This window comes from Plodia interpunctella, chromosome 27 (genome assembly GCF_027563975.2).
Source record: "Plodia interpunctella isolate USDA-ARS_2022_Savannah chromosome 27, ilPloInte3.2, whole genome shotgun sequence".
Lineage (NCBI taxonomy): Eukaryota > Metazoa > Arthropoda > Insecta > Lepidoptera > Pyralidae > Plodia > Plodia interpunctella.
In genome coordinates this window covers 4,308,280-4,336,018 of record NC_071320.1, presented here as the reverse complement: position 1 = coordinate 4,336,018, position 27,739 = coordinate 4,308,280, and the positions used below count along the sequence as shown (strand labels likewise).

At 34.7% G+C, this 27,739-nt stretch overlaps 3 protein-coding genes across 5 annotated transcripts; 2 read left to right on the top strand and 1 right to left on the bottom strand.

Moving 5' to 3' along the window:
• Positions 1 to 1,033: 1,033 nt before the first annotated feature.
• Positions 1,034 to 11,514, bottom strand: LOC128681406 (uncharacterized). Its single transcript, XM_053765267.1, has 7 exons — positions 11,368 to 11,514; positions 11,080 to 11,140; positions 10,365 to 10,536; positions 9,755 to 9,875; positions 8,010 to 8,190; positions 3,350 to 3,490; positions 1,034 to 2,915 (listed from the first exon to the last, which is right to left on the bottom strand). The coding sequence occupies exons 2-7, from the start codon at positions 11,134 to 11,136 to the stop codon at positions 2,736 to 2,738; spliced, it is 852 nt and encodes a 283-aa protein (XP_053621242.1). The 5' UTR covers positions 11,137 to 11,140; positions 11,368 to 11,514; the 3' UTR covers positions 1,034 to 2,735.
• Positions 4,351 to 7,250, top strand: DEF8 (differentially expressed in FDCP 8 homolog). Its single transcript, XM_053765266.2, has one exon. It carries the CDS (start codon positions 4,605 to 4,607, stop codon positions 5,925 to 5,927), a length of 1,323 nt encoding a protein of 440 aa, XP_053621241.1. The 5' UTR covers positions 4,351 to 4,604; the 3' UTR covers positions 5,928 to 7,250.
• Positions 11,515 to 18,920: 7,406 nt separating the features above from the next.
• Positions 18,921 to 27,639, top strand: LOC128681506 (zinc finger protein ZFAT-like). 3 transcript variants are annotated; one of them, XM_053765450.1, is made up of 10 exons: positions 18,921 to 19,122; positions 19,848 to 19,926; positions 20,470 to 20,513; positions 20,620 to 20,744; positions 21,651 to 21,763; positions 22,661 to 22,773; positions 23,510 to 23,559; positions 24,504 to 24,672; positions 25,469 to 25,616; positions 26,892 to 27,639. In XM_053765450.1, the coding sequence occupies exons 2-10, from the start codon at positions 19,857 to 19,859 to the stop codon at positions 27,041 to 27,043; spliced, it is 984 nt and encodes a 327-aa protein (XP_053621425.1). In that variant the 5' UTR covers positions 18,921 to 19,122; positions 19,848 to 19,856; the 3' UTR covers positions 27,044 to 27,639. The 3 variants fall into 3 exon arrangements, with proteins under 3 accessions (XP_053621425.1, XP_053621426.1, XP_053621429.1); XM_053765451.2 differs by lacking the exon at positions 18,921 to 19,122 and adding an exon at positions 19,185 to 19,350; XM_053765454.2 differs by lacking the exon at positions 18,921 to 19,122 and adding an exon at positions 19,361 to 19,556.
• Positions 27,640 to 27,739: the final 100 nt, after the last annotated feature.

Sequence of the window (27,739 nt, the reverse complement as noted above, 5' to 3'; positions counted from 1 at the left end):
TAATGGTCAATGGACTCTTATACTGGAGGTCACGGCTACAGACCCCGATCAAGACCATAGATATATATATATATATATATATATATATATATATATATATAATTTATACTCCTTTTCAGGCAGTCGTGAGCATTAAGACAGCTTTTGTAATGTCTAACCGATTTATTACAAAATAACAAAAGTAGCTCTTAGCTCAATGTGTGTGTGTGTGTGTGTGTAATTTTTTCTTTAGAAAACTGTTCAGTACTCGTGCACTAAACATGTACGCTGTACATGTGCACTGAACGTATAAATTGTATCGAGTGAATTAAACAGTCACTACATTATAAAGACTGCTGCTTGTCATAAAAAACCGTAAAGAACCATAAATATAGAGGTTTTTGTTGTCTGTGGTCAACGGAACAATATTTGATTTCTCATTCTCAGTTCAAAAAAATTACGTTACAATTGGAAATGTCTAGTTTTAAAAATATAATTAGATGGATTAATTTAGCGTTTATGGTGTAAATATTCTTTTTCTTTTTGTGTATTTAGTTGTAATGTTTTTGGTTGGAACAAAGAACTATCTTAACATTATGATACTAAGGAGCTAAAATTATTATATTGTGTAATTCTTCGTTGAAGATACTGAATACATACTTTGGAAGTAAACTGGTTTTTTTTTATCGTCGTTTTCCACAAAAATGCAGTTAATCCTGAATTTACAAGTTTTTTTTTCGGTTTTAAATTAAAAAAAAATGAATGTAAAGACAAGTTTTTGATTTAATAATTTTATTGCTTGTACAATAAAAATCAGAGCGTAAATATCAATAATTTATAAATGTAAATATTACTGAGCAAATATTAATCTAGTCTTAAAACTAAAATCAGTTAAGTCTGGTGAAAAAACGACATCTCACTTAGCTCTGTATCTCTAGCTCCCACAATCGGGAAAGACTGCCTCCGTCACAAAAAGCTACATACAAAAACGTATATTAAAACGGCAATGTGCACAAATTAATGTCCAAATAGTTTTACATACATACAGCGTTGACAGGTTCTTCGTAACATTTTCTTTTTTAACCCCCCAGCGCAAAAAGATTAAGTCACAAGTTTGTCCGCTAAGTGTGTCTGTCTGTGTACGTGTCACTGTAGCTAATTAACGGGTAAACCTATTTGGATGCGGTTTTGTTTATTTGATAGCTAATTTTTATGCGGTGATTCTCAGTTATGTTTGATCAAAATCAGTTCAGCCATGCAAAAGTTGTAGCGAAATGAATATTGAAAGACGGGTTTTTTTTTTTAATTTGTCTAACAAATAAACTTGTAATCTAAACCCTAATACTTTCATATTTTATTTACCTAAATATTATTCCTCACTCAATTTCGGGCAGTTCCTTTTTGATTAGCTATATTAATATATAGCTAATCAATCTATATAAGGCCGTGCTCTTATACTAAAAAATAACCTGACAAAAAATTATCATTTAATTAATTACAATACAACTTATGATACAATATAATTTGAAAATTATTCAATTTGCTGGCTATGACCGATATTTTTTCAAATCAAATTATTTTATTTGCTTAAATAGAGTAGGTAACACAATATTCACATAATGGTTTGGAACAAGCCTGTATAGCCGTTGTCGACAGCATGCAAATATTAATAATAACATATTTAAAAATTATAAAATGACATCAGATTAAAATAAGATAAAATAAAATGTCACTGTCACACACGTATGTATTTTAACTACTTAATGTCATTGTAATAAAAAAAAATATTTGTGTAAAAACATTTGTCAAGAAGCCATGCCATTTTGTATTAATTATTATAACTGGTTGACTCACATCAGATTAAGCCTCCTGCATAATTGGCAATTTAATTTAATATTCTTATATTAAAAAGTTGAGATCGAATCTTACAATTCTACATGGCAGCATGTGATTATCAATATTTTACCTTATCAATATTGTAATACCTATCTTAATTTATTGAAGTATCAAATTACCAAATACTGAAAAGCTTTTTACGCTAATTAAGTAATTTCTTTATCCCGCGCTGCACAAAGATTAAGCATGATTATGCTTTAGGAATACAATCAAAGGTATTTTACGAAGGTAGTTATGTGTTTCTACTATATATTTGTTATATTAGAATATGCTGGTAATAGGCAAGACAGACTTAAGGGGACATCTGAAGCAAATTTATCGTTTGAAGGCGTTCATTCAAAGATAATTAGATAGTTGATTTATTTTTGCTACAATCACATTTTGTTTCATAAGGATATTAATGAAAAAATCTGTCATGTTTTAAAAAATTTGTTTCCGTTGTCCGTTTAAGACCGTATCTCGCGCCACCATCACATTTTTATCGATTTATTTATTGGCAACTAGCTGCGCCCCGGGGATTCGCTCCCGTGAGAATTTCGGGATAAAAAGTACCCTATGTGTTATTCCAGTTTATTTTCACCCGTGTGTTCACAAATTTCATAACAATCGGGCCAGTAGATAATGCGTTAAGAGGTAACAAACAAAAACATACTTTCGCATTTTTTAGTTGGGATAATAAAAACTGATCTTGTCAAATTATGACACACTAGATACATAATTTTATCGGAATAATAGTTTTCTAAAACACAATGTAGTCACCGTTAACTACCTAACCAAAATCGGTGGCCACAGAAACCCGTGAACCAAGTGGTGGCGCTAGTGTGCGGCCTAAAAGAAGTCTGCAACACCGACTTCCATATCTACTGAATAGAGCATGTGATTGGGTGTGTCAGAAGATAATTGAGAAGCACTGGCGTGCCAGCGGCTACCTCCAACTGCATGGGCTCCGGTTCCGAAGATGTTGAGGATACTGACATTTTCTCTGTGGTTAGCAACATGTCTGTGGATGTGTTATCATCAGGCACATTGTCTATGAATACCTGTATGACAGAATAGAAGTATACCTGTTTATTTAAAACGCTACAGACACACACATAACATTAATAGAGTACAGTCAACAGCACATCAAGTGCGTACACTGCACGAATCAATATGGCGGCGGCGCGGTAATTGCGGCGAGTTTGCAATGAATTTGCGTAGGTTGATGTGCTGTTGACTGTACACGCTAAATATCAGTGGCCGTCCAAATCAACAGGTTCAGGTCAACATGGAAAATGATCTTTTTCTCAGTGACTACTGGGTCTTGGATGTTTATCTATAAATGTATATGTTATACAATATAGTATCGTTGAGTTAGTATCCCATAACACAAGTCTCGAACTTACTTTGGGGCTAGCTCCAATCTATTTGTCCATACATATTTATTTATATTTAGTTTTTCAATAAAAGCTTGTTATAAAAATGGAGCTTATACCTCATCATCATCATCGTCGTCATGTACGCCGTACTCCACATCACGAGTGACCTGTCCCGCGACGGTCGCCACAAATCGCGTGGCAAAATCTTCGCTGTCGTCAGACGTGTAATCGCTGTCATCGCATTCGAAGTAACGGCTCTGCGGGAATTTCGAAAAAAATGTGGAATCGAGACCTACCCTACCATTAACTTTTACGGAACGCGATTCCAATGCAATTCAGTTCGATTTAGGAACCTAAAATGAATAGCATTCATATTAAAAATTATGTTAATGGTAGTTACGAACCACTCACTTCCATACTAATATTATCACTGATTCACCTTCGCAACAATGCAAGCGCTGTGTTTGGCGGCAAAAACAGATGAGAGTGGAGGTACCCATGCAAGTCGATGTTGTTTATTGAAACATAAAAAACAAAAGCTATTGAGCTTTATTATTAAAACACAATGAAATTTTGAGACACGAATGTGTTCACGGTAGGGAAAAATTAATTGTTAAATTAACAAAAAAATATACTTAATACTAATTTAAATAGGTTTATTACAAATATTATATTAGATAATTGTTGCACGTGTAAGGTCGCAGGTCAGTTAACTAGATCATTAAAATGTAGGTGATAGACACACAAAATGATGTCATCCTATTTGCGTACTTTTATAAAACAATGTATATGTACCTATGTCGCTAAACGTAGCTTTTAGTTCGAAGTCGAAACGAAACGTTTGTTATATCTGAATATTGGCATGCTTGCCCAATTTGAGAAGTTTCGATTTTATAAATATGACTGAAATATATATTTATTCGTTTTACTCCAAGTTAGGTACTATTTTTTTATATAAACCGAACATTCTTTTTCATGATATTTTGATAATATTTTTTATGAAAGAACGCCCTCATACAAAAATGTTAATTATTTAAAAATAAAAAGGTAAAGATCGCTGTGGAGTCAATGGAATGGAACGTAAATCAGGTGAGGCAACATTAAGGAACAAAACTCATTGTATCTGTCAAAAGTGACAGAACAAAATTACGATTGAAAATCCCACATTTCATCAAAACAAAGGAAACCCCTGAGATTCTGAGAATAATGAGGCGTAATCATATTCAGTGACAAACCAATTCCGCCCTCAACGACATCATTCAAAGCTATTTATTCTCATAAATAGCTGACGAAAATGAAATAACGTTCCGCGATAAACGTCTCAGAAACTGTGATGTGAAAATAGTGTTTACATCCGACGTAATTACTACCATGGCTGCAGCTTTGGCGAACGATTCTCCAAAATATCGCAACAGCTTGATATGCTGCAGTCCTAGGACTGCTGAAGTTGCTTCAGGTAGCCCTTCTTCTTCCTCGACTTCCGGTTGTGTCTCTGCAGACGAAAGTTACGACTCGAATATCCCCAAATCCATAGCCAATAAGAAATTGAAGATACACAGCTCGGCGACGCGAGAGGAGATAGAAAAAGCTATAATTCAATGCAAGGAGCTTGTTTTAAGTAGCCCTCAGTGTTCAGAAGAAAGGAAATGGTTAGTGAGGTATTTAATCGAATTGAGAATCCGTTTGGAGGATTTGAAGGACAATGATGGTCAAAATCGCCAGCAGGTAGCCATAAAAGGCCATCATTTTGAGCGTCAAATCAGTCCGAGTAACAGAAAACAGTATTGCGATCACTGCAGTGGTGTTATATGGAGTATTGTCCAAGCGTCATACATTTGTAATGATTGTGGATATTTGTGTCACTATAAATGTGTTGACGACATATGTAGGATGTGTGCCCATGTTGTTATGACAGATAAAGGTCAGTTTGAGATGACAATATGTCCAGAAAAGGGTCTGGCAGCACAGAACTACAAGTGTGCTGAATGCCACACGGCTTTGACCTTTAAAGACACATGGAATGATCCTCGTTTGTGTGACTACACCGGCCTGTATTTCTGCACTACGTGCCATTGGAACGACTTATCAGCAATACCCGCTAGAGTTGTACATAACTGGGATTGGGAGAAGCGGTACATTTCACGTCTCGCGTTCCAAATGTTGACGTTATCGTGGTCACGTCCGTATATAGATGTTGAGAGGATTAATTCTAAACTGTTCAAGTTTATAGCGGAGTTGGAATGGGTGCATAAGATGAGAAAAGATTTGGAATGGATGAGACGGTACCTTTGTGCCTGCCCTGAAGGCACATTGCTTTTGTCTCCATTATTTGTGCAATTGGGAGATGTAAATAATAAATACAGCATGGCACACTTACAAGCAATCAACGATGGATCGTTAGAATCTGAATTGACAGAGTTAACGGAACTATGCCGGGCACATATAACTAACTGTGCTCTGTGTTCAGGCAAGGGATACATTTGTGAAATTTGCAGTAACAATGAGGTTATATATCCGTTTGATAACGGAGCCATCATGTGTGAAAAATGCAACTCTGTTTACCATAGATGTTGCTGGTTACGAAAAGGACAGAAATGCTTGAAATGTGTGAGGTTAGAGGAGAGGAAAAAAAGTAAAGTTGAAGATGTGACCGATTCGAATCCAGAATTTGACATAGACAAGTTTGTTGAATGATTTTTTTTCTTGTTGTGCCATAATTGGTTTGGAAATTGACATGGTGTAATGGTAATGACAATAACCCTATGTTCATTGGTTTTTAAAATTTAAGTTTCGAATGTAAAATGTTGTTCAAGTAAATGGAAATTGTTAAAAAGTAGGGAAAATGGAAGGACAAAATCTTTTTGTATTAAAATCCAAGGGCTTCTAAATTATTGAACAATTTTAGTTAAGTTTAATTATTTTAACATTGTAACGTCTTTTTTTTTTTTTTAATAAGGCCAGGGCCAGACCAAGGTGATTGTAACATTGCTAACAAAAATAATATTGACATTTAATTTTTATCCCTATTTATATCAACATTTAATATTGACAAGATTAATAATGGTGACATTTTTTCAGTTTCATTGATTTATTTATTTAATGACATTTGTTTAATTAATACTAAATAAAAATATTTTTGTTCAGAAAACACTTTTTCTTTGTAGTGAAAGCTAATAGGTAAATAAATACTAAAATTAAAGCAGATTGAATTGTTTTTAAGTTCATCTTATTTCTACACATTTCTTGTCACAAATGTTAATAAATTATAGTAATGTTGGTGCATTGTACAGCAATAAATGTAAATAAATGAGAGCTTTAATTAAATTAATTCAACTTGCAAATAAAATGCCTTTTAATATTAAAGTTCTATAATTATTGACAAATAAAAAGTTACCAATTTGAATATATCATTAGAACTTAGAAGAAATAAAATATTCATATTCTATGCATAATATATAAATTATATGGGATAAGCCCAATTTGGGTGGGCTTTTCTTTGTAAATCTGTATGTAAAATATTCATAAGGACCACTATTGTTGTCATTTACATATAGGCTTGTTAAATCCTTAAATCACTGTTGACTTTACACATTTGCTTGTTTATGGAGCTATTTTCAGTGTTATCATATTATGCTGTCACAGATTCTACGTCTATTGTGTCCTATGTTTGATTATAACTGCAAAAACTTACATTTTTATTTGACTATTTAATAACATTGACCAAAAAATACCTATGCTACTGTGTGTTTGAAAAAAAATATTTTTAAAAGAAAATTGACGGATTCATAACTCTATCATAAAAATATTGTTGTGAAAAATAAATGTTATTTTTAAAAATTAAAATAGGAATCGCAGTTTCTAACCAGATGTTAAAATAAAATACAACAATTAGATATTTTTAAGCACCTGGCTGGTTAGAATGATAAGATCTTGACGTGACTATTTAGTTTAATTGTAGTTTATCGCTTTGAAGTATACGTTATTTTTGAGATAAGACAATATATTATATGAATCAGACTTCCTTGTTTCATTTTCACTTATTGTATTTATACATTTAGATAATGGTACGGCAGATGAAGGTGTGTGGTTTCCGCCCTAGAATCATTGGACTACTGCATAACTTAACGTTCCCGATCTTTTAAGGGAGAAAAGTCTTGCTAATAGGCAACAACGGCATTCTCAAAGAGGATTGACGTAAAGCAGGCGACCAGTCTTAAAATTTATATCCCCCGCTGAAAAGGGCCTCGCTTATATTCAGTTGTTATTGCTACACAACCGGAAATACACACGCGGTTTCAAGCGATTCCCGTATTGGCTACTTCGCATAATATTCTGGATAGGCGCCAAACCTTGCGTCTTATCTCACAAAAGATTGGTACGCATTCACCTTCACTGACTTATGTAGGCTAACAATGGATACTGTGCGATTAAAATTCACCATAGACAAAAATTGTTTTAAATAACTAACTTTTGTATATGGCAATTATTACAATATTCTATTCCTCTTCTGTGCGAACCCCGGAACAAAATGGTTAATTTTCTCTAAAATAAGTGGTTTAAATAATAAAGTGCTTGTTTAACTACACAATTTTTCTACAACTCCATCAAGTTCTTAGCACAGCGGGCTCCAGTATTACCTAAGTTCATGTGTTTGTCCTACCATAGGACAAGCAATATGCTAGGTAAGGCGTAAGACATAAAAGAGATGAATTAATTCAGCCGAACCGCCATAGTCTCGGCTGATATTCCATAAAGTTTTTCAATGTCTGACATTACCTGACAGTCGAGACACCGACACGACTCCCTGTAGGAGCAAGCGGTGAGAGCGCTCTCGATGTGCTGCAGCGAGTGCGGGGCCGGCGGCGGGGGCGGGGGGGAGGTGCGCTTGCGCCGCGCGAGCGAGCACAGGAAGCTGAGCGGCGAGATGCGGCGGAGGGGCATGCTTACTGGCGTACCCCTGATCACAATTGATATAAATAATAGTATATTATGTATCAGCAATTAGGAGATATTCGACTGATGGTAAGTGTGAGGAGAGAAGTTAAATCAAGAATTCGAGAAATAGTAGTTACAATATTTATTATTTTTACTTTACTGGTAAATTTAGCCTAGCGTGTACCACGTTAATAATGAAATCTAGATAGGGGTCGTGAGTTCGAAGTAAGCATGAGATCAAGTCACGTAGCCGCTATGGGATAGCCATCCGCTTCTCCTTCACCAGCGCTTTGGAAGTCGGCGGTAGACTTAGTTTAAGTAATTCTTTGATGGCAATAAGTGATGTGTATATCATCCAATATTAAATAAAGAATTTTGGATTTGAGCCACTTAACTTATACAGGGTTACTGGTATCAAATGCAGAAACCTCCTAAAGACTACTTGGGTACATCAAAACAAGCAAGTTTTATTCTACTTTTCGTGATTCGCAATTTTTTTCACAAAAAATATACAATCTAACTTGCGATTCTTCTACACATCTTAACTTGGTCGCCATTTTGGCTGACACAATATTGTATTGTCACTCATAAGTTTGAATTTTATATGTTTTGCCCGAATAAATGATTTCTTTCTTTCTCATTCGTCAAACTTGTGCTGATCGGTTTTGCATGGGTTTAGTATATAATAAATAGTACCTATATATATAAAAAAAAAAGAACTAAACACAAAACCATTTTTTAAGTTACTGTCTATGGGTTCAATAAAACAAAGAACGCAAAATATTAATATGTGTAGGTGAGCACTATAATTTTGTTTCAGTAGTTTCGGACAAAAGTTGCTGTGGTGCCGGATTTAGACATTTTTATCTTTTGGAGGTACAGAACCCTTTATATAAACTATACTAGTGATTTCTAGACTAGTGATTCATCACTTTGTTAATGAGACAAAGGCATTCTACGTACATTTAGTCACTAAAGCAAACAGCAATCATAAAGGAAACTATGCGATATAAATTTTAAATACTCCTTTGTTCGACTAAATTTGTAGATAGAAGTTTAAACTTACTACTTCTAATAAAATAAATTATTATAATAAATATTACAATGCTTAAACTAATTAAATATATACATATATTAAAACAAATTAATTTATTTTTTAAAATAACTTAAAATGAAAACTCATATTTTTGACTCCACAAATCAATATTTTATTTAAATTATTCAAGTAAATTCAAATTATTACATAATCTACCTTTAAAATTATAATATTTAAAGGTAATCAATGTAATAATAATAATAAATATTCTCGGTGTTCGATACACAGGTTTAAACTTCTATCTTCATATTAATTCATAGTTTTATATCAAAAACCCTTGCAACCAGAATTCTCATGTTTAAATAGTGTTGATGTTAGGCGGCCGGTCGTAAAATCACAGCCGAATCTAGTTAACAAGTTTGTTGTTTGTGACCTGCACTTTGGTAAAGTTTGGTAGGTCGGTAGTGGCTGTGTAAGTAAATTTTTGACGTCAGAGTATATTATCCAAGTAAACAATATATTTTTTTTAATTTTCGTAACATATTCTCACCGGTCTAAGGCATTGAGAAGGGCTGGTTTCATTTCGTTGTCCCTCTCACACAGTGTCGTCTCACTTGGGCGACGTTTGTTTCTCCTTTTGATAACACCGCCCATTTCCAATCTGTTATCGTCTGAAATAAAAAAAAATATTTTATACAACTAAGTACCAGCTTTCCCACGGGAACAGTTATTTTATGAAAGGTACCCTGTGTCCTTCTCCATACTTCAAACTACATGTATGCAAAATTTCAAGAACATTCGTTGAGTAGATGTGTGAAGAGGTAACTAGTTAAGAATTTTATTTCCACATTTATAATATTATTTGGGAACCGTATCGCACTTTGTGGCGAGAATATACCTATATAGGCATACAAATATATATATGGCGTGTGTTCCTGCAAAAGTTCCGTGGCTTCTGCCCTAGATTGGGATCCTCCCATGGTAGTTATATACGAAGCGACTAAAGCACACAGCCATTTAATTAACAGTAGCATTCCTAAGGAGGGTATCGGCGATTTAAAATAAAAATTTTACGGTTATTTTATTTGACGTTGACTGGGCTTGGCAACGTCACAGCCCGTAATTTTCAGACAATTTTTACGCATATCCACTGGGATTACCAGAGGCGTCATTATCACAGTAACTCCAATTCGTCCTCTCGCTGACGTAGCTGACGTTGTCGCTCTGCCCGTTGTCCGTCCAAATCTCGCGAACTGTCGGGTTTTGATAAATGGTCTCCGTTGAGGCGTTGCCGTTTTCCGCTTCATACGACTGTTCTGGCTGTTGGAGCACCTTAAAAGGAAAATGCTTGGATTCGTAAGTATTCTTTGCAATTTGAAAAAAAAAAAGGAAAATGCTTTTATTTACTGCAATAGATTTATAGATACATGTACACTGTAGAAATTTTACAAGTATTCTTAATACCTATGACTTCCTCACTAGGCAATTTGTTTGACCTAATCTAATGGAATTAATTTGTAACGTAGGTAACAATTTTATAGCGGATGGTCTACGCCGAAGTGCGTTAGAAACTAATTACTCTAAGGTAAAGAAAAATCTGTTTTATTTTATTTGCTACAAGAACTTGTAAAGTAAGTAAATCTAATATCTAGACTAAATTTATGCAAAATATTTCCAACAAAACCACGTAAAATATTTTTTTGTTTAATCAACCTCGGTCCCTAAATGCAACCCTGCATTTTTAGAAAAAAAATCAACAACTGTCATTACGTCAAAATAAATAATTTAAAAACAGTTTTGTTTTCTATTGCAAAAAAAAGTAACCAGGTAATAATGACATATGAATAATATTTTTATTTACACTGAATTAAATACCTGATAATGAGCACGTGTGCCGAGGAAAAATACAGCTCCAGAACCTCCTGTAGCCATAGTTCTGAAATAAATGTTTTTGTAGTAATGAATATTATATTTGTAAAACTCAGCCATTTATAAGATTCACGTGGTAAGTAACTTCATAGACATTTTAACTTCTATTTAATAAGTCTTTGAATCGACGGTTATGTAAGAAATTTAATTAATTATTTATATTCGTAGTTATTTATGGACGATTGGTTAAGCGGATATAAATGTACCTACATATAAAAATTAATAAAATATTACCTTTACTTGTCAACTTATGTTTAAATTAATTCTTAGCTAATTCTAAGCGAATTATATTATTTTACACTTTTACGTGTGCAAATTTTGTTTTGTTAGTTCATTATTTGATTTGTCAAAGAAAATTGACGCTAATTTGACCTGCGCAATGCGATTTTCCGGGGTTGTCATATCGAGGGTGAATTTACCCATTCTTTGGTAAATAGGGACATTACCTCCCAATAACGAGTTAATTAAATTTACCTGTCAAAGATCTATTTTAAAAAATAACATTTAATAACCTTTTCGAGATATGATCGAAGCATTTTTTTAATTTTATACTGAATTCGTATTATTGAAAATTTTAAAAATTCGTAATATTTTTCCTATTTAATTAAAACTAGTTCAAGAAAGTACCTACTTAATTAGTTTTACGATAAAGTCATCAATATGTTATATCAATAAAAATAGAATTTAAGTTTTGACCATTATATTGTTATCTTTTCAACATATTTTAGGGCGCCACAGTTACTAAGTGAATGTAGAGGCACCATACAGAGGTCTCTACAAAATGTTAAAGCACGCGCAGTAACTTTTATAAAGTACTCCTCTACCAATTGAGCTAACTTAGAAAAGTACTTAGTTAACTGTCAGATAAGTTATCAACAGATGGCGTTTTCGCGATTATAAAAAAATCTTATTTTGATTTTAAGTTAACATTTTCTTAATAAATACGTGTAAAATGATTTGAAATCACATTTTTGTCATTATAGGAAAGAAAAAATCATAAAAAATTGAAAAAAATAGTTAAGTAGTTTTTTTTTCTATAAAAAGGAGTCAAAGCTACCACAGCGGTGCTGTAAGCGGTCATTATCAAGTTCAAGCATTCGTCATTCTAAAGTGTCGCGGGTATCCAAATACAGTCTAGCAATTTCTTCTAGTCGACAGAATGGCAAATGTTGAAGTTTTGTTCTTATGCGACATGAATTAAGGTCTAAACTTGCGTGTGCGGTGCATTTGATTGAAGTGGCTGCACAGGACCACTATACCGTGTGGCTACGGACTCCCTGAGCGAATCTGACGAACGTTCGCTTCAAGTATTTACTGCGCTGGAAACTCTGATAGCGCGATTCAGATATATAGTTTAGCAACGTATACAGAGCTTTGCTTTGTTTAATTACTTAATAACGCTAAAAGATCTAAAATTTCGATAACTTATCTGAATCCTATTGGACTTATCGATAGTTTTGACAATTGTATACGTCTATACTTACACAATTCAATGAATTTAGTTTAGAATCAGTGTTAAAAATGTCCCTCTAATATGTCATGATAAGAGTTGGCATTCTAACAGGAATAATCGTAAGCTGCAGTCATACAGTAGTGTAGTCGTATGTTGCTAATAGTGTCACTGGTGGCAACCATCTCGTCAATCCAATTTGTTATTAATAAGTGTTAAAAATCTCTACGTTTAAATAATCTTTATACACTTCATAATAAAGTTATTATGATGTGTATAAAGATTATTTAAACGTAGAGATCTGTGTCGTGTAGCTCTACATCGTGTGCTTCGAGGGGTGAAATCTGGTTTCTCTTCATGCAGACAGTTGTTGTTAAGGAACAGCACTCTCTTTTGTATTCATTATTTCGATACGTCTATTCACAGTTGTTCCACAAAACTAAATAAACTTCTCCACGATCTGCAAACCGAACCTAGATTATTAGACTAAAATCATTTCAAAATATATAAAAATCTGATTTTATGAGTTTAAAACCCTATCTTCCATAAGTTATAACGGTACTAACATAAATCAGGACTTTGAGATTAAACAGTAACAAATTGTGCAGTTTCTCGTAATAATGTCGGTAGAGCCTTGAAGATACCATTAGTATAATTCTTAAGTAATACATATCCTTACATATACAAAATCCACTGCCGCGTCTGTCTGTCTGTTCGCGATAAACTCAAAAACTGTTTTCACCAATAGATAGTGTGATTCCGGAGGAAGGTTTAGGTGGATAATTTATTATGTTACTACACGTGCGAAGCCAGGCATGCCGGCTAGTTTTGGTATAATGTATAAAGTTATTTGTATATACAGCATCTATCAATCCTGCATTTGGAATAAATTCTATAGGATTCATTGGGAATAAAAGAACCCTTTGTTTACATTAAGCACTCGTATGCGAAACAGAAAACTCAAACTCTACAACTAAAAGTCAACTTCAGTGATTGTAAACAATGGTAGATATTTTATACTAGCTATTTCACGTCTCCGCGTTTCTGAGCTCGTCAAACTTAAAAATTGCTCTACCTATTATATTATTGAGCTCTACTCAAATCTTCCATTTACAGCTCATGAGTATGAAAGCTGAAAAATTGTTGTTTTTTTTTTCCAGACAAGAGACTTAGCTCACTTTTTGTAAACAATTTAAATTTTGAAAGAACAAAATCGTTAGAGTATATTTTGAATATACAAGTGAGTACTCGTTGAATGAATACATATTCTGCTAGTTTGGTAGAATAGGATGAATATCTATCAATGATAATAATAAATACATATATGTATAATGTAATGGACATTATAATATAATGTAATGAACGTATGCTGCGCCTTAACATTGGTAGAGCAGAACGCAATGCTGGTTCGCTTGCTTATTTCTGTTATTTGTTCCGTCGCAGTCGCAGTAAAGCAGTTGCAGCAGCAGTTGTATCTTATGCTTATCTTTCGTCGTCGTGTGCAGCTTTCATATTTTCATTCAGATTTATTTTCCGCCTCGCGAGTTATACAGTTGAAAATATTATCTAAACTCTACCGGCTCTATCACTACCTACCAGTTACATAGTCTTATTTCAAATTTGATTGTTTATGTTATGTCAACTTTGTTATATTTTTTATTATATTTGTATTTATATAGGTATATTTGTATTTATAAAGTTCTTGCCACTGAACCGAGACGTCCCGGGTTCGATCCCCAGTCTGATCATGATGGAAAATGATCTCTTTCTGATTGGCCCGGGTCTTGAATGTTTATCTATATAAGTATTTGTTATAAAATATAGTATCGTTGAGTTAGTATCCCATAAAACAAGTCTCGAAATTACTTTGGGGCTAGCTCAATCTGTGTGATTTGTCCTAATATATTTATTATTTATTTATTGTGACGTTCCACGGGTAAAGGTACTTAATATACTTGGTAATAAAACCGCATATTTAAACAAATATAAGCAGAGTACCTATATCTCAGCAACAAGACGACATGTATATTATTATAAAGAGAGTGGCATCAGTTTTCTTATTCTTATTGACAACAGTCGTGCAGGATTACAGACAAGGTTTATAGAGTACAAAATAAAACCTACAACAGTACTTTATGGACGGTTTTTGTCTATAACTTAATTTTTGATCTGAATAGTTTTTAGTAGCAGATTACGCGTAACTAAAATTCGACTATACGTATATCCGTGAAACGCCATAATTTCTCATTATTACGCGCATTATTATGGATATTTGGGCTTCGATCGATATTTTTTACGTGAAAATATGAAAAATATGTGGATGTGGGACGTAGGTAGATTTTTCAAATTTCAACGAATCTTTATAAGTATTTGAAAGTTCGAAAACGGTTTTTATTTATACTAATATTGTATTCTAATCGACTTATTACTTTATTACCTACTTACAGAATATCATTTATCTCTACACTGTAGTTTATACAAAAGTTAAAATGCTTTGGTGACAATTTATTACAGTTACACAAAGAATATATTCTATTGTTTTATCTTTGTAACTAATTAAATTAGTGTTGCCATAAGTGACTCTACCTATGTCTAAATTAAATTAGTCTTTTTTCTCTGTCCGAAATAAAATAAATTCAAATTTTAATTCTTTATTCAATTTTGGATGATGTACATCACTTATTGACGTAAAACTAAGTCTACTGCCGACTTCCAAAGCGCAGGTGAAGAAGAAGCGGCGCAACAAACTTCACCGCGGCCTTTTCTCCAAAGATGTCAATTAACAAATGTAGATCTTATGAGTATGTGTTAAAATAAAGTGATAAATCAATTAAATCGTTCCAAATGCTGTAATAGCATGCTAAATTACAGTTAATTGGACCAACAGCGTGTCCATTTTCACCTACGCTACGTAACAGTGACGTCAGAATTTCCCAGACTGCGTTGGCCCGTTCACCCACTCCATTACCGTGACAGATGAGGCTATGCAATACAGAACACAGGTCTTTGAATATTTTGTCTTCTTTCTAATAACATTTTTATCGACCAAAGTTTGAACAAGTTTACAATATGTGATAGATTTTTTTCTTTGTCGTGCGTGGTTGAAGTTTATTTGGGATTGCATCTGTTTTGTTTGTTTGTGATTGAACTTTATTGTACGTAAAATAAATACATAAATTAACTTGTAGTTATTCATCATAGAGTAATGCAACTTAGGAAATCGATGTTAAAATCCATGGGGTGTCTATTAATTTCAAACATTTAATTCCTCCAGTTCTACATTTACCCAGTTGTAAACATTCCGATTCCGGTCAAGTTGCTTTAGTTTGCATAAACCCGTCTCCGTTATTGCTCCCCATTCCACGCCGAAGCCAGCTCTGCGTAATTCCAGCAGCCAATAGGAACACACAGGCTGAATCTCGCTTGCGAAGTTTTTGCGATTCGCTGCATAAATACAAATTGCTGAATTTAAGAGTCAGGGAGTCCCTATGCTACACGGTAAACCGGTGATGGCGGAGGGCCGGTTTAATCCCCCGCCCGTATTTGTCGTCTTAAGCCGTCAATAAGTTAAATAATTTGTTTACGAAAGTTAACATGTCCTGACAAGTTCTGATAAGATCTTCAACCGATAAAACACCGATGTAGTCACTTGACTCTCTGTTTTGTCATTTCTTATTGGGATTTTTTTCTTACAGGACGCGGCCCCAACGTGTTGTTTATTAGACTATCCAATAAGTAATATTTATGAAACTAATATACTTAAACGTTAATTTAATGTTGTGCATAATTAAAGAATTTGTATTTGTATTTATATTTAGTATAAACTATAGGCTTTGCTCTCATGGGAATTTCAGGATGAAAAGTACCCTATGTGTTATCCTAGGTTATATTCTACCCCGTACTCGTCTACCAAATTTTATACCGATCCGTCCGGTAGATTTTGCGTGAAAAAGCAACACACATAGGTACATCCTCACAAAATATAGCATTTACCTATAATATTAGTTGGACAAGTTAATGAAACTTAGGTAGAGCATATGCACACCTCTACTACATCATAATTATAAAGTTGTCGTTTTGTAATGATATCTTATACCACCAATATCATTAAAAATGCTCTTTTCATTGTATATCTACTAGGTACAAGGTAGGTACAAGTTTAAAAAAATATACATTTAAAATATATATATATATATATATATATATATATATATATAAATATATATATATATATTCCACAGAAATTATGTTAGAGTCCAACTGGTGAAATAATTTTGAAAATCGGTTCAGCCCCTTCACACATACTTACAAACACTTAAAAATATCAGTGTATAGTTGTAAACAACAATATTATAATACCTAAATAGAGTAACCACACACACTGAAGCTTAGGTTAATACATTAAATGCTTCATTATTCCTACCAGGTATCAATATTTAGATTATGCGTACAAAATAATTTATGTAACAAATATTCGATAATGAAAAGGTCGACTCTACATTTCAAAATTGATAAGTAAATAAGTACTCTACACTCAAAATCGATAGGTACCACATATTAAATTAATTTTTGTATTTTATCGTACATTCGTACAGTATAATCACATTGTTATTGAAATCAAATACTTTGTAATCAATAACCTAAGTATATTTGATAAGTATTTATTATGTAATCTGTGGTTATGCTTAGAACTTCTCTTCTCTCTTCTCTTCTATTTTGAATTCTTCACTATGAGGATGATGATGTTGCGTCAGTCTGTAATCCTTTAAAGTATTTAAAAATGACGACCTCGGTGGCGCAGTGGTAAAGTTCTTGCCACTAAACCGAGAGGTCCCGAGGCTTCGATGCCCGGTCGGGTCATGATGGAAAATAATCTTTTTCTGATTGGCCCGGGTCTTGAACATTTATCTATATATGTATTTGTTATAAAATATAGTATCGTTGAGTTAGTATCCCATAACACAAGTCTCGAACTTACTTTGGGGCTAGCTCAATCTGTGTGATTTGTCCCAATATATTTATTAAATTTATTATTTATTTATTTATTAAAAATTGTTTAAGTATTAAAATAATGAGCTGGTCTAGAGGCGTCACAGCTAACATGACTCTCATTAGAATAACTATTTTTTTCTTTATTTCCTAATATAAATAAATTACGATTTATTCTTTAAAAAAATAAGGTATATAATGGTATTTATATACCAGTATATATTAAGTAGGTGTTCATATTATTTATGCGCCAACCAAGTATTTTCAATGGTGCTTTCGGTACTTACTTTAGGTACTACAAAATTTAAAGTTTGTGGTAACTAAAATCACGTAAAAATAAAGTTCCATAGCTAAAATTTAGGTACAACATACTTGTAATATTTTCTAATATGAAAAAGAAAAATTCTATCAAGAATCATGTTAGTTTAAAAATCTTGTTATTCTCCAAAAGCAAAAGGAAGTCAAATCAGCTACAAAAAAAAAAAAAAATCTATCAAGAATCACGTTAGTTTAAAAATCTTGTTATTCTCCAAAAAGCAAAAGGAAGTCAAATCAGCTACTAACCGTGTGGATGAGACCAAGGTCTCTCTTTATCATTTTCTTGACATATTTGACATTATTTTACCATATATGATTGCTTACGCGTCAACATATCTGATGGCAAGGAATTAGAACGGCTCCCTGCCAGCACCGCCCCACGTAGTAGCTACGGACCTCCCGATTGAGAATCCATCGTGCGTTCTTTTATATCAAGCGAACGCGAAAACTTTGATGGCGCGATTCAGAATCCATTTTTCTTTATTTTATTTTTAGCCTATAAATATGTTTCATATATTTCCGAGTGTACGAATCATTCCGTAATCAAAATTAGTTCCAGATATGCATAATGTTTGAAGAATTCGATGCTGGTAATTGGATGAAAATCAAGATTTTTTGAAATATTGTTACGTTTATGGCATTTATGTAAGCGCGAAAGAGACGTATATAAAATTGATTTCTTTGTATCATACGGATTTCAGATCGAATCTAAAATAAGCACGTTCTCGCTTCACGTTTTGGCCGATATTCGCTTGGCTTGACTTGACCGGCCGACTCTACAAGCCCCACGCCCCACCTACCAGACCAGCTCTACATGTGCTGTGCACTTTAATGATTACTAGAATGAGACAGCTTATGTCAGAAAGAAAGAGACAACTAGGTAAAGAATATGAGTCATGGAAATACTAGTTTAAAAAATAATTTTATAATAAAAAAAATAATTATTAAAAAAACTTAAATACATAGTTTTTGTTTTTTATTTAATATTTTTTCTCAAATAAGAGAAGGATGGGGAGGATTTTTAATTATTTCTTATGGCAACATCAGTCGGCACTTGTTTGTCTTAATGATTTTGCGTTTGGTGAAAAATTGTGATATTGTATTAAAAATCATCACGATTTTATTTAAGTCTTTCTTCTGTTTTTATGTAATCAATAGTGTTTTCCAATATTTCCGCATAAGAAACTCATTTGTGCGAGTTTTTGTCAAGATTATTGTTGCCATCAAATCATGTGAGTATTGTTGCAATATAAAATTAAAATTAAACTTGAATTTATAGAAACACTAGATTTTGGGTGTTGCAAGAAAAGTGATTTCAATCTTTGACATTTCATTTTCGAAAATATAATCGCGGCATTCTCGATATTTGGTGTTAACTAGAAATAAAATGTCGGACCAATATGGCACGCGTCTAGTTCCAAGCACCACACTTCGAGCTCGTCACACACTATCTTATTTCGGTATTATCTACCTACCTTATTTCGGTGAAGGAAAACATCGTGAGGAAACCTGCACTGCACTCTAGTTGATGGATTTATCAGTTAGCATGTGAAATGGAGAAGTCAACGGTAATCCACTCCATATTGTCCAGGAGTTGTGTGTTACGTTGCACGACCATGGCCCTTAGTCGTGAGGAATACGACTACCGATATGAACGTCTTATCGTGTAAGTTTTTCTAAAGACCGAATTCGAATTAGCTACTGATGAAGCCCCCAATATATTTATTTGTCTGTTGCTGGAGTTTTAGCATATTATGCCCCTTTAAACCTGGGATATTAGATTTTATATAACATCATCATTGGAGTGGATGCCTACCCATATGTGGGGTCCGTACAGCATGTCTGCTTCCTCCACTTCACCCTCGTCAAAATCTGGCAACATCAATATACACTCAAATGGTCAAATCAGTGGCTAGATTGAGTTGATGATTTAAATATGTATTTGTTTTGTTTTCAGTTATAAATCATGTCGGACGAAGATGTTTCCGTTCATGTGGAGACTCCGGAGACGCTGCTCACAACGGAATTCAGAGATGGTAATCAAAGTTACAATCCCCAATACTCCACATCCATCCATCTGTTCAAACTTAATAGTAAAACATTTAAGAACAAGTTAAAAACTTTTTACCTACCTAAATATAATAACAATGACTCGCCATGCCCAGATAAACCCAAATGAGATTTTTGTGGTGCCTTTTATTGTTGTTAGATATTGTAGATTATACTGAATAAAGGATTTAGGATTCAATAATAATTCATAAAGAAGGTGCTTGCTCCAGCTCCAGGATATTAAAATAGCTGATTATATTAATAAGCAAAACTAAAATAAATTCATCATCATCAACAATTAATTTAAGAACTTTGTTCTTGTCAGTGGAGCACTTTCCATCTAATTCTGTCCTCAGCCATCGATTTCAACTCCCTACACGACACGAGCTCCGCCTTCTCTTTTATTTCATCCAGGAATGCCCTTCTAGGCTTTCCTTTTCCTCTTGCTTCGATTTTCCTTCAATTAGATATTTCATATAGTTGTCGTGTCTAAAAAAATAAGTAAAACTAAAAAAAAAACTCAATTGCAGGTCAATTACAAATTGTCGAAGTTGCACCATTTAAACATGGAAACGTGAGTATTCTAGTCATATATCCTTACATTTTTTTTATATGTATAAGTATCAAATAAATATTTTTAACCCACGAGCTAAGTTTCTAACACACGAATTACATTTCAGACAACGGAGACACAGATTCTCCCCGACCTGGACGAGGGTGAGACTCCGGAGCCCCGCTTCGTGCAAGTCCTCAATGCTGACAAGTCGGTTGTTCAGCTCGATCTTCTTAACATGACTTTAGTCAGGTGAATATATAATTTTTCACTTCTAATGTTCATAAAGATTGATATTATGATTGGATCTATTATATTTTAAGCTCTACTCTAGAGCAGGACTTCCCTAACTGTGCGTCCATTGTGACTTGTCCCAGGGGACTAGGAAGAAAGAAATGAGAGTGGTAATTTCTAAACTGGAGCCCCATTTGCAGAAACTATGCTCAGGAAAGCAAGCACATATCATTAGGAGTCAGACAGTTAAATCTCTTTTTATTTTCACGCGTATGTTTTGAATTTGTTCTCATTTAAACTATACAGCTATTATAAAGGGGTAAGCGTTTGTGAGTTTGTATGTTTGAGGCGGGTAATCTCTGTAACTACAGAACCAATTTAAAAAATTCTTTCACCATTAGAAATATACATTATTCAAGTCATTGCTATGGGCTATATTTTATCGCAAAATTACCACGGGAGCGAACCCCCGGGCAATGTCTAGTTTGAATATAAATGTTCAATTCGTGTCTCCCTGATAACCTGTTATCAGGCTAGTACAAAAACTGGTTAGTATTTTCGGGGACTGGCTTGACAACGTAAAAAAATGGCAATGACTCAAGAAAGTAGTTTGTAGCTTGTGAGAAATAAATATAAATATAAAGATTGACGAGAAAAAGTGCCTGTGAAGGTTTAATTTCTGAATAAATGATTTGAATTTTTAAATTTTTTGAAACTCTAAAAACTCAAATACTTGGGATTGGAAAGTCCTGCTCTAGAGGAGCAGACTCCTGCAGATAGGTTTAGGTCGCGAAGTGGATCGCGTTAGCGTGGTATACTAATTATGGCACGAGCAGGATACGAACCTGAGACCTTTCGATCTGATTTTTTCGATTCGAGAGATAATGGTTAAGCTCCCAGAAGGTTAAAATGTGTTCCTTTCAGATGTGATGATGGATCGGACACTACATACAAACTGGTCACCAACACGGAGCACGCTGGTGCAGATGCAGCATCGGACACAGTCACTTGTGTGCTGCAGGCCAGCGATCAAGAAGGTACAGTCTATTTAAATGGATTTGTAGCGGGAGCGAAGTGATCATGGTCGACCTTCAGCCAGGCAGCGCCGGGGTCAGGCGGTGTCGTGTCGGAGGTTGTATATATACTTCCAATTGTAAACGCACTGTCTGCGCGATCTAGGCTTGTTAGCTTCTGTCGTGAGTCGACCATAGCGCCATCTGTCCGTAGAGTCGTGGATCATTCATGTGGCTTGTTATTCGTTGCGTTTGGTCGGTATTTACATCTGCGGCGTTGTGCATGTGGCGTGGTAGATGTCGCCACAGATTTGTTGTACGTGTCACACATGCTTATTAACTTATTTTTGAGAATAATATTAATTACCGATTCATCTCATTATTATTTCCAAACATAAGGTACAGTCTGTCGTGGAAAGTGATGAAAATAATCCTGTTGGCTGGCAACACTTGTGTGTTTATCAACCAATCTTGACCGTTCTATTGGTATTGCAATGGCAAAAAAATTTTTTTTTGTTTAAAATTTCGTTCTTTTCACTTTCTGTGCTATCGCTTTTTATTTCCTTCTACGAATTCTAGTGATAGTTTCGCAAAATGCCCAATTCTTAAAATGTCTAATAGATTTTCATTATATGACGACCTCGGTGGCGCAAAGCGCTTGTCTCTGAACCGAGAGGTCCCGGGTTCGATCCCCGGTCGGGTCATGATGGAAAATGATAATTTTCTTATTGGCCCAGGTCTTGGATATTTATCTATATATGTATTTGTTATAAAATATAGTATCGTTGAGTTAGTGTCCCATAACACAAGTCTCGACTTTCTCAAGTCTCTTACTTTGGGGCTAGCTCAATCTGTGTGATTTGTTCTAATATATTTAATATATATTACGGCACATACATTGAGCATGTGATTTGTTCGCAGATCAAGACAACCAAGACGCGTTCGTAGTGATGGACGGTGCGGATACGCCGCTGGTGTTCCTGCAGCCGGAGATTGTGGCCTCGGACGGACAGAAACACGAGGAGAAAGACAAAGTGAGTTTAATTTTCACTAGCGACCCCCTAAACTTCCCTTCACTATCTATTGGGGAAAACCGCATGAAAATCCGTGCAGTGGGAATCATAAATTCTTGTCAGGAGTCGACCTTTGTACCAACGTCTACTTCTAGTTTACTGTATAACTAGCTGCGTCTCAGGGCTTCGCTCCCGCGGCAATTTCGGGATAAAAAGTACCCTATCCTATTTATATCCTATATTCCAGGTTATTTTCTACCAGTGTACCAAGTTTCATAACAATCCGTCCAGTAGATTTTGCGTGATATAGTTAACATCATCATATCGAGTGTGTTATCGCTAACACTGGCATCAGATTTTATTCAAGTCTCCTAAAGGCATCTGACACGTCTTTTACAACTACTTACCGCCATCTAGTGGCAGGTAGTCGCATACACACTAGGGAACTAAACTGTCCGCCAGTGTACACGTTTCCTCGCGATGTTTTCCTTCACCGGAAGCAAGTGGTGGTCGATGAAAACTACTATATATATGAGTCAGATTGGTATACAAACTCGTATGGCACGAGTAGGATACGAACCTGAATCCTTTCGATCCACAGGCGAGCGTGTTAAACATTACACCACCACCGCTTCACACCACGTGAAAGAGTAACACGCACACACACATGCATCCTCACAAAAACACACACACGTGCAATATTTTTATCTGTCCACATCTAGACACTGATATCCTAAAGATTAAACTTTTGTTACAGGGGCCGAGCCCAAGTGAGATTTTAGAAAGAGCAAAAGCGTTAAAACAAACGTAAGTGATTGTAATCCTGTTTATGTGTAACTAACTGTTGCCCGCGGTTCCGTCCACAGTGGTCTGACCTTGGATCTTATCATCAACTATAACTATTCCGACTTTAATTAAAGACAAGTTTATTTGTTAGACAAATTAAAAAGACCTCGACTTTCAATATTCATTTTGCTACTTTTGAAGGTCTGAACAGATTTTCATGAAACATGGCTAAGAACACACGGGATAAAATTATCTGTGACACAAAAAAAACATTGGGATCAATCATCCGTTTGGGAGCTACGATGCACAGACATATACACGGATGCGTCGGGGTTAAAAAGGGCACAATATTAAGTTCTAGTTTTTGCCCGCGCCTTCGCCCGCGTGTGTTATTCTGCGAAAGCGAAACGCAAACTTTCAATCACCATTCTAAACTATAGGGGGTTGATTTTTGAAAAAAAGTACCCTGTTACTGTGCATCAGGGCTTCGCTCCCGCGGGAATTTCGGAATAAAAAGTATCCTATGTGTTATTCCAGGTTATATTCTACCCGTGTACCAAATTTCGTAACAATCGGTCCAGTAGATTTTGCGTGAAAGAATAACAAGCATTCACCCTTGCAAACTTTTGCATTTGTAATATTAGTGGGATTTAAGTTGATCGAGTCAGTCAATATAATCATACTATAGTTTGCTTGGATTGTTTTAATTAAACAGCGATCACGGGTCGAGAAAGAATGTATAATGTTCTTATAAAATCAAAATCAAATCATTTATTCAGAAATTAGGCCTTCACAGGCCGTTCTGTTTACCAAAGCTACAAACTACTAGCATTTCGGAACGACCACTGCTGAGAAGAAACGCCGAAAGAAACTCATTCAAACAGTGTTGGTCCCTATTACGCCAGAAGGGCTTACCATATACAAAAATTTACACATTCTCCTACAATACTATTGCTCTGTTTCAGAGCTGAAGCTATGCAATCCAGCAAACCAAGGCGCACGGGTCGCAAGCGGAAGTCCGCGTTCCCATCGCCCCACGAACTGCTGGCGTCGCCGAACTTCAAGCTGTTCCTGTATTCCTGCAAATTATGTCATTTCAAATGTAATGCTGTAAAGGAAATGACCGCTCATAAGGTGTGAGATTGCATGGAAATTGTCCACATATTTTGGTAATCAATAAGTAACATTTTATTAGTAACTAGTGACACGTCCTTCGCTTCGCTGGGCGAAACCATGATAAAAAAGTAATTTTATGTTACTAATGAAGGTTTCGTATATATCTGTGTCAAATTTCCTCAAAATTGGTGCAGTAGTTTATGAGTTTCGATTTTCAAGATTTTTGCTTGCTTTTTTCTAATATTTTGGCAGTTATATTTTATGGTTATAGTTAATTTATAATTAATAAACTATAATTAATTAATAATTTATTTATGATAATTAATTTATAATTTAAATTAATAATTAATTAATTTTAATTATGAAACTAGTTTATTTCTTAATGTTTGATATATAAATTTTAATCTTCTATTAAACATTAAGAATTGTCTTTATATATTTATATGTTTTTATGTATTGACATTTGCATGTTGTTGACATCTACTAAATAGACTTGTACTAAATTAGTATGTGAATATTGTATTACCTATATCTACCCTATAAATTTATTAATTTGACGACCCTAGTGGCGCCGTGGTAAAGTGCTTGCCTCTGAACCGAGAGGTCCCGGGTTCGATTATGTCCGGTTCATTATGGAAAATGATCTTTTTCTGATTGGCCAGAGTCTTGGATGTTTATCTATATATGTATTTGTTATAAAATATAGTATATAACACAAGTATCGAACTTACTTTGGCACTAACTCAATCAGTGTGATTTGTCGTAATATATTTATTTATTATTGACGTATCACACATATCCTGCGGCCGCGCAGTCGCAGCAGCACAGCGGCGCCGCGAGCCCGCGCGCACGCGGCGGCCGCGCGCCCGCGCCTCTGCAGTGCGCTAAATGTCCGTACAAGGCCACTTCCCACTCGCAGCTCATGAAACACGTGCAGGAGAGACATTTGACGAAGAGCCAGGGTGAGTATTTTAGAGTATATTACCTTATTACAGTACTCATAATACTATAAACATTACAGTATTATAATAATTACAGTATTTTTACAGTATTATAATATTATAATCATTACAGTATTTTTGTTCAATAAAGCTCACGTCTTACTCCCGTCGAGGATTATTTTCTGCGCAGTTTAGGCCTCTTGTTTGGGCCCTATCTGCGTGCGGAGTCTCAGCCGCTGATTATTTGCAATAAAGCTTAAAAATAAATACAAATCATTTATTCAGAAATTAGACCTTCACAGGCACTTTTTCACGTCAATTTTTACATTTATAGTTATTTCTCACAAGCTACAAACTACTGGCATTTCGGAACGACCACTGCTGAGATGAAATGCCGAAAGAAACTAATTTGAACAGTGTTTGTCCCTGTCATGCCAGAAGGGCTGTATGTATATTACTTTTCAAAGCGTAATATGACAATTTGTGACCTTATGAAAGGCAATCGCTTAGTGTTATGTGGATCCTACTAATATTATAGTTACGAAAATATGTGAGGATTTATGTGTGTTTGTTTCTCTTTCAAGCAAAATCTACTGGACCGATTGTTTTGAGATGTTGTACACGAGTACAACATAACCTGGAATAAACACATAGGGTACTTTTTATCCCGGAATTAGTGAAGCTTGTCTATCATAAAAATGAGGAAGTGAAACGTTTTAAACAATTTCCCTCCATAAGGGACCTTTTCTCGTGGGAGACACATCACATTATCACATTTATAAAAAGACATTTTCTCTGTAATATGACACTGAAGACTTATTATTTCCAATAATAAAATATGTCTTGGTTTATAGTGAATTATCACTAAAATTGTATTTTGGTCCCTAAAGATTATTATTATTCCAAAATAAAAGATTACTATCGATGATCAAGACGACCTCGGTGGCGCAGTGGTAAAGTTCTAGTCCCGGGTTCGATCCCCGGTCGGGTCATGATGGAAAATGATCTTTTTCTGATTGGCCCGGGTCTTGGATGTTTATCTATATATGTATATGTTATAAAATATAGTATCGTTGAGTTAGTATCCCATAACACAAGTCTCGAACTTACTTTGGGGCTAGCTCAGTCTGTGTGATTTGTCCCAATATATTATTATTATCTCATGGTCTATAGTAAATTATAGTGCGTTAAATTACCGTCAGAATTGTTGCAAAAGGATAGTTAGACATTGTTTTTAGGGCCCACCTTGGCTAATATACCTGGATACGTCCTTAAAGATATATTTTCCTTTGACAGAGAACGTGATATCTTTAAACAGTCTGGACAGCAAGGACGTGGAAGAAGCGCACGTGTTAGTGTGCGGCGCGTGCGGTTTCGAATGCAACACCAAGGTGGAGTTCAAGGTTCATATCCGGGAACAACACGGGACCTCCGCTGTTAGCATCTGAGTGAAGTGATAAGTGAAACAAAGTGTATAGTGTTAAAAGGGAGGCAAGGTAAGGTTATGTGCTTCTCATCCGCGCGTGACTGTATGTCATAGCCAAACGGATGTTCCACCATTAGCTATTTATTTGCTGTTATAATGGACTAGAAGAGTGTAACGCCTAAGTGGAGTTCAAGGTTATCTGGGACTTCAACTGCTAACATCTGAGCTAAGTGGTGAGTGAAGAAATTAATAATGTCTGCAGTGTATGGCAAGGTTATATGTCTCTTCTCTGCGTGTGACTGTACGTCACAGCTAAACTGATGTTCCACCTTGACTGGTAATTTGTTACGTCACAATGGATAGAACTAGATAGAAGTCTAATGAGTGAAAAGAAAATATCCAGACTGAAAATACAAGTCAAAAGTTTTTTGCCTAGAAAGATTTTAAAAATATCTAAAAGCATTTAGGTTATTATTTATTAATTAGGTGTCTGAAATCAGTGACGTAAACGTGACGTGACCGTTGTCGCCCGATTGATGTAAAATCACAGCAGAATCTAAAGTTAATTGTGTTGTAAATGCGGTATTTTAATGCAGATTAGCGATAAAACAATCAAAACAATATTGTGTGTTTAAAAGCTGTGTGATTTTGAAGAGAAAACATAATAAATCAATTGGTCTAAAACAAATTGAAAATAAATTTCTAAGTTGATCGACTG

Coding starts and splice junctions, on each gene's coding strand:
- DEF8 (XM_053765266.2), top strand. CDS start 4,605: ATGGCTGCAGCTTTGGCGAACGATTCTCCAAAATATCGCAACAGCTTG.
- LOC128681406 (XM_053765267.1), bottom strand. CDS start 11,136: ATGGCTACAGGAGGTTCTGGAGCTGTATTTTTCCTCGGCACACGTGCT. Junction 10,537..11,079: donor GCACACGTGCTCATTATCAG/GTATTTAATTCA, acceptor TTTCCTTTTAAG/GTGCTCCAACAGCCAGAACA. Junction 3,491..8,009: donor GTCGGTGTCTCGACTGTCAG/GTAATGTCAGAC, acceptor AAATTCCCGCAG/AGCCGTTACTTCGAATGCGA.
- LOC128681506 (XM_053765450.1), top strand. CDS start 19,857: ATGTCGGACGAAGATGTTTCCGTTCATGTGGAGACTCCGGAGACGCTG. Junction 20,514..20,619: donor CACCATTTAAACATGGAAAC/GTGAGTATTCTA, acceptor ATTACATTTCAG/ACAACGGAGACACAGATTCT. Junction 20,745..21,650: donor CTTAACATGACTTTAGTCAG/GTGAATATATAA, acceptor TGTTCCTTTCAG/ATGTGATGATGGATCGGACA.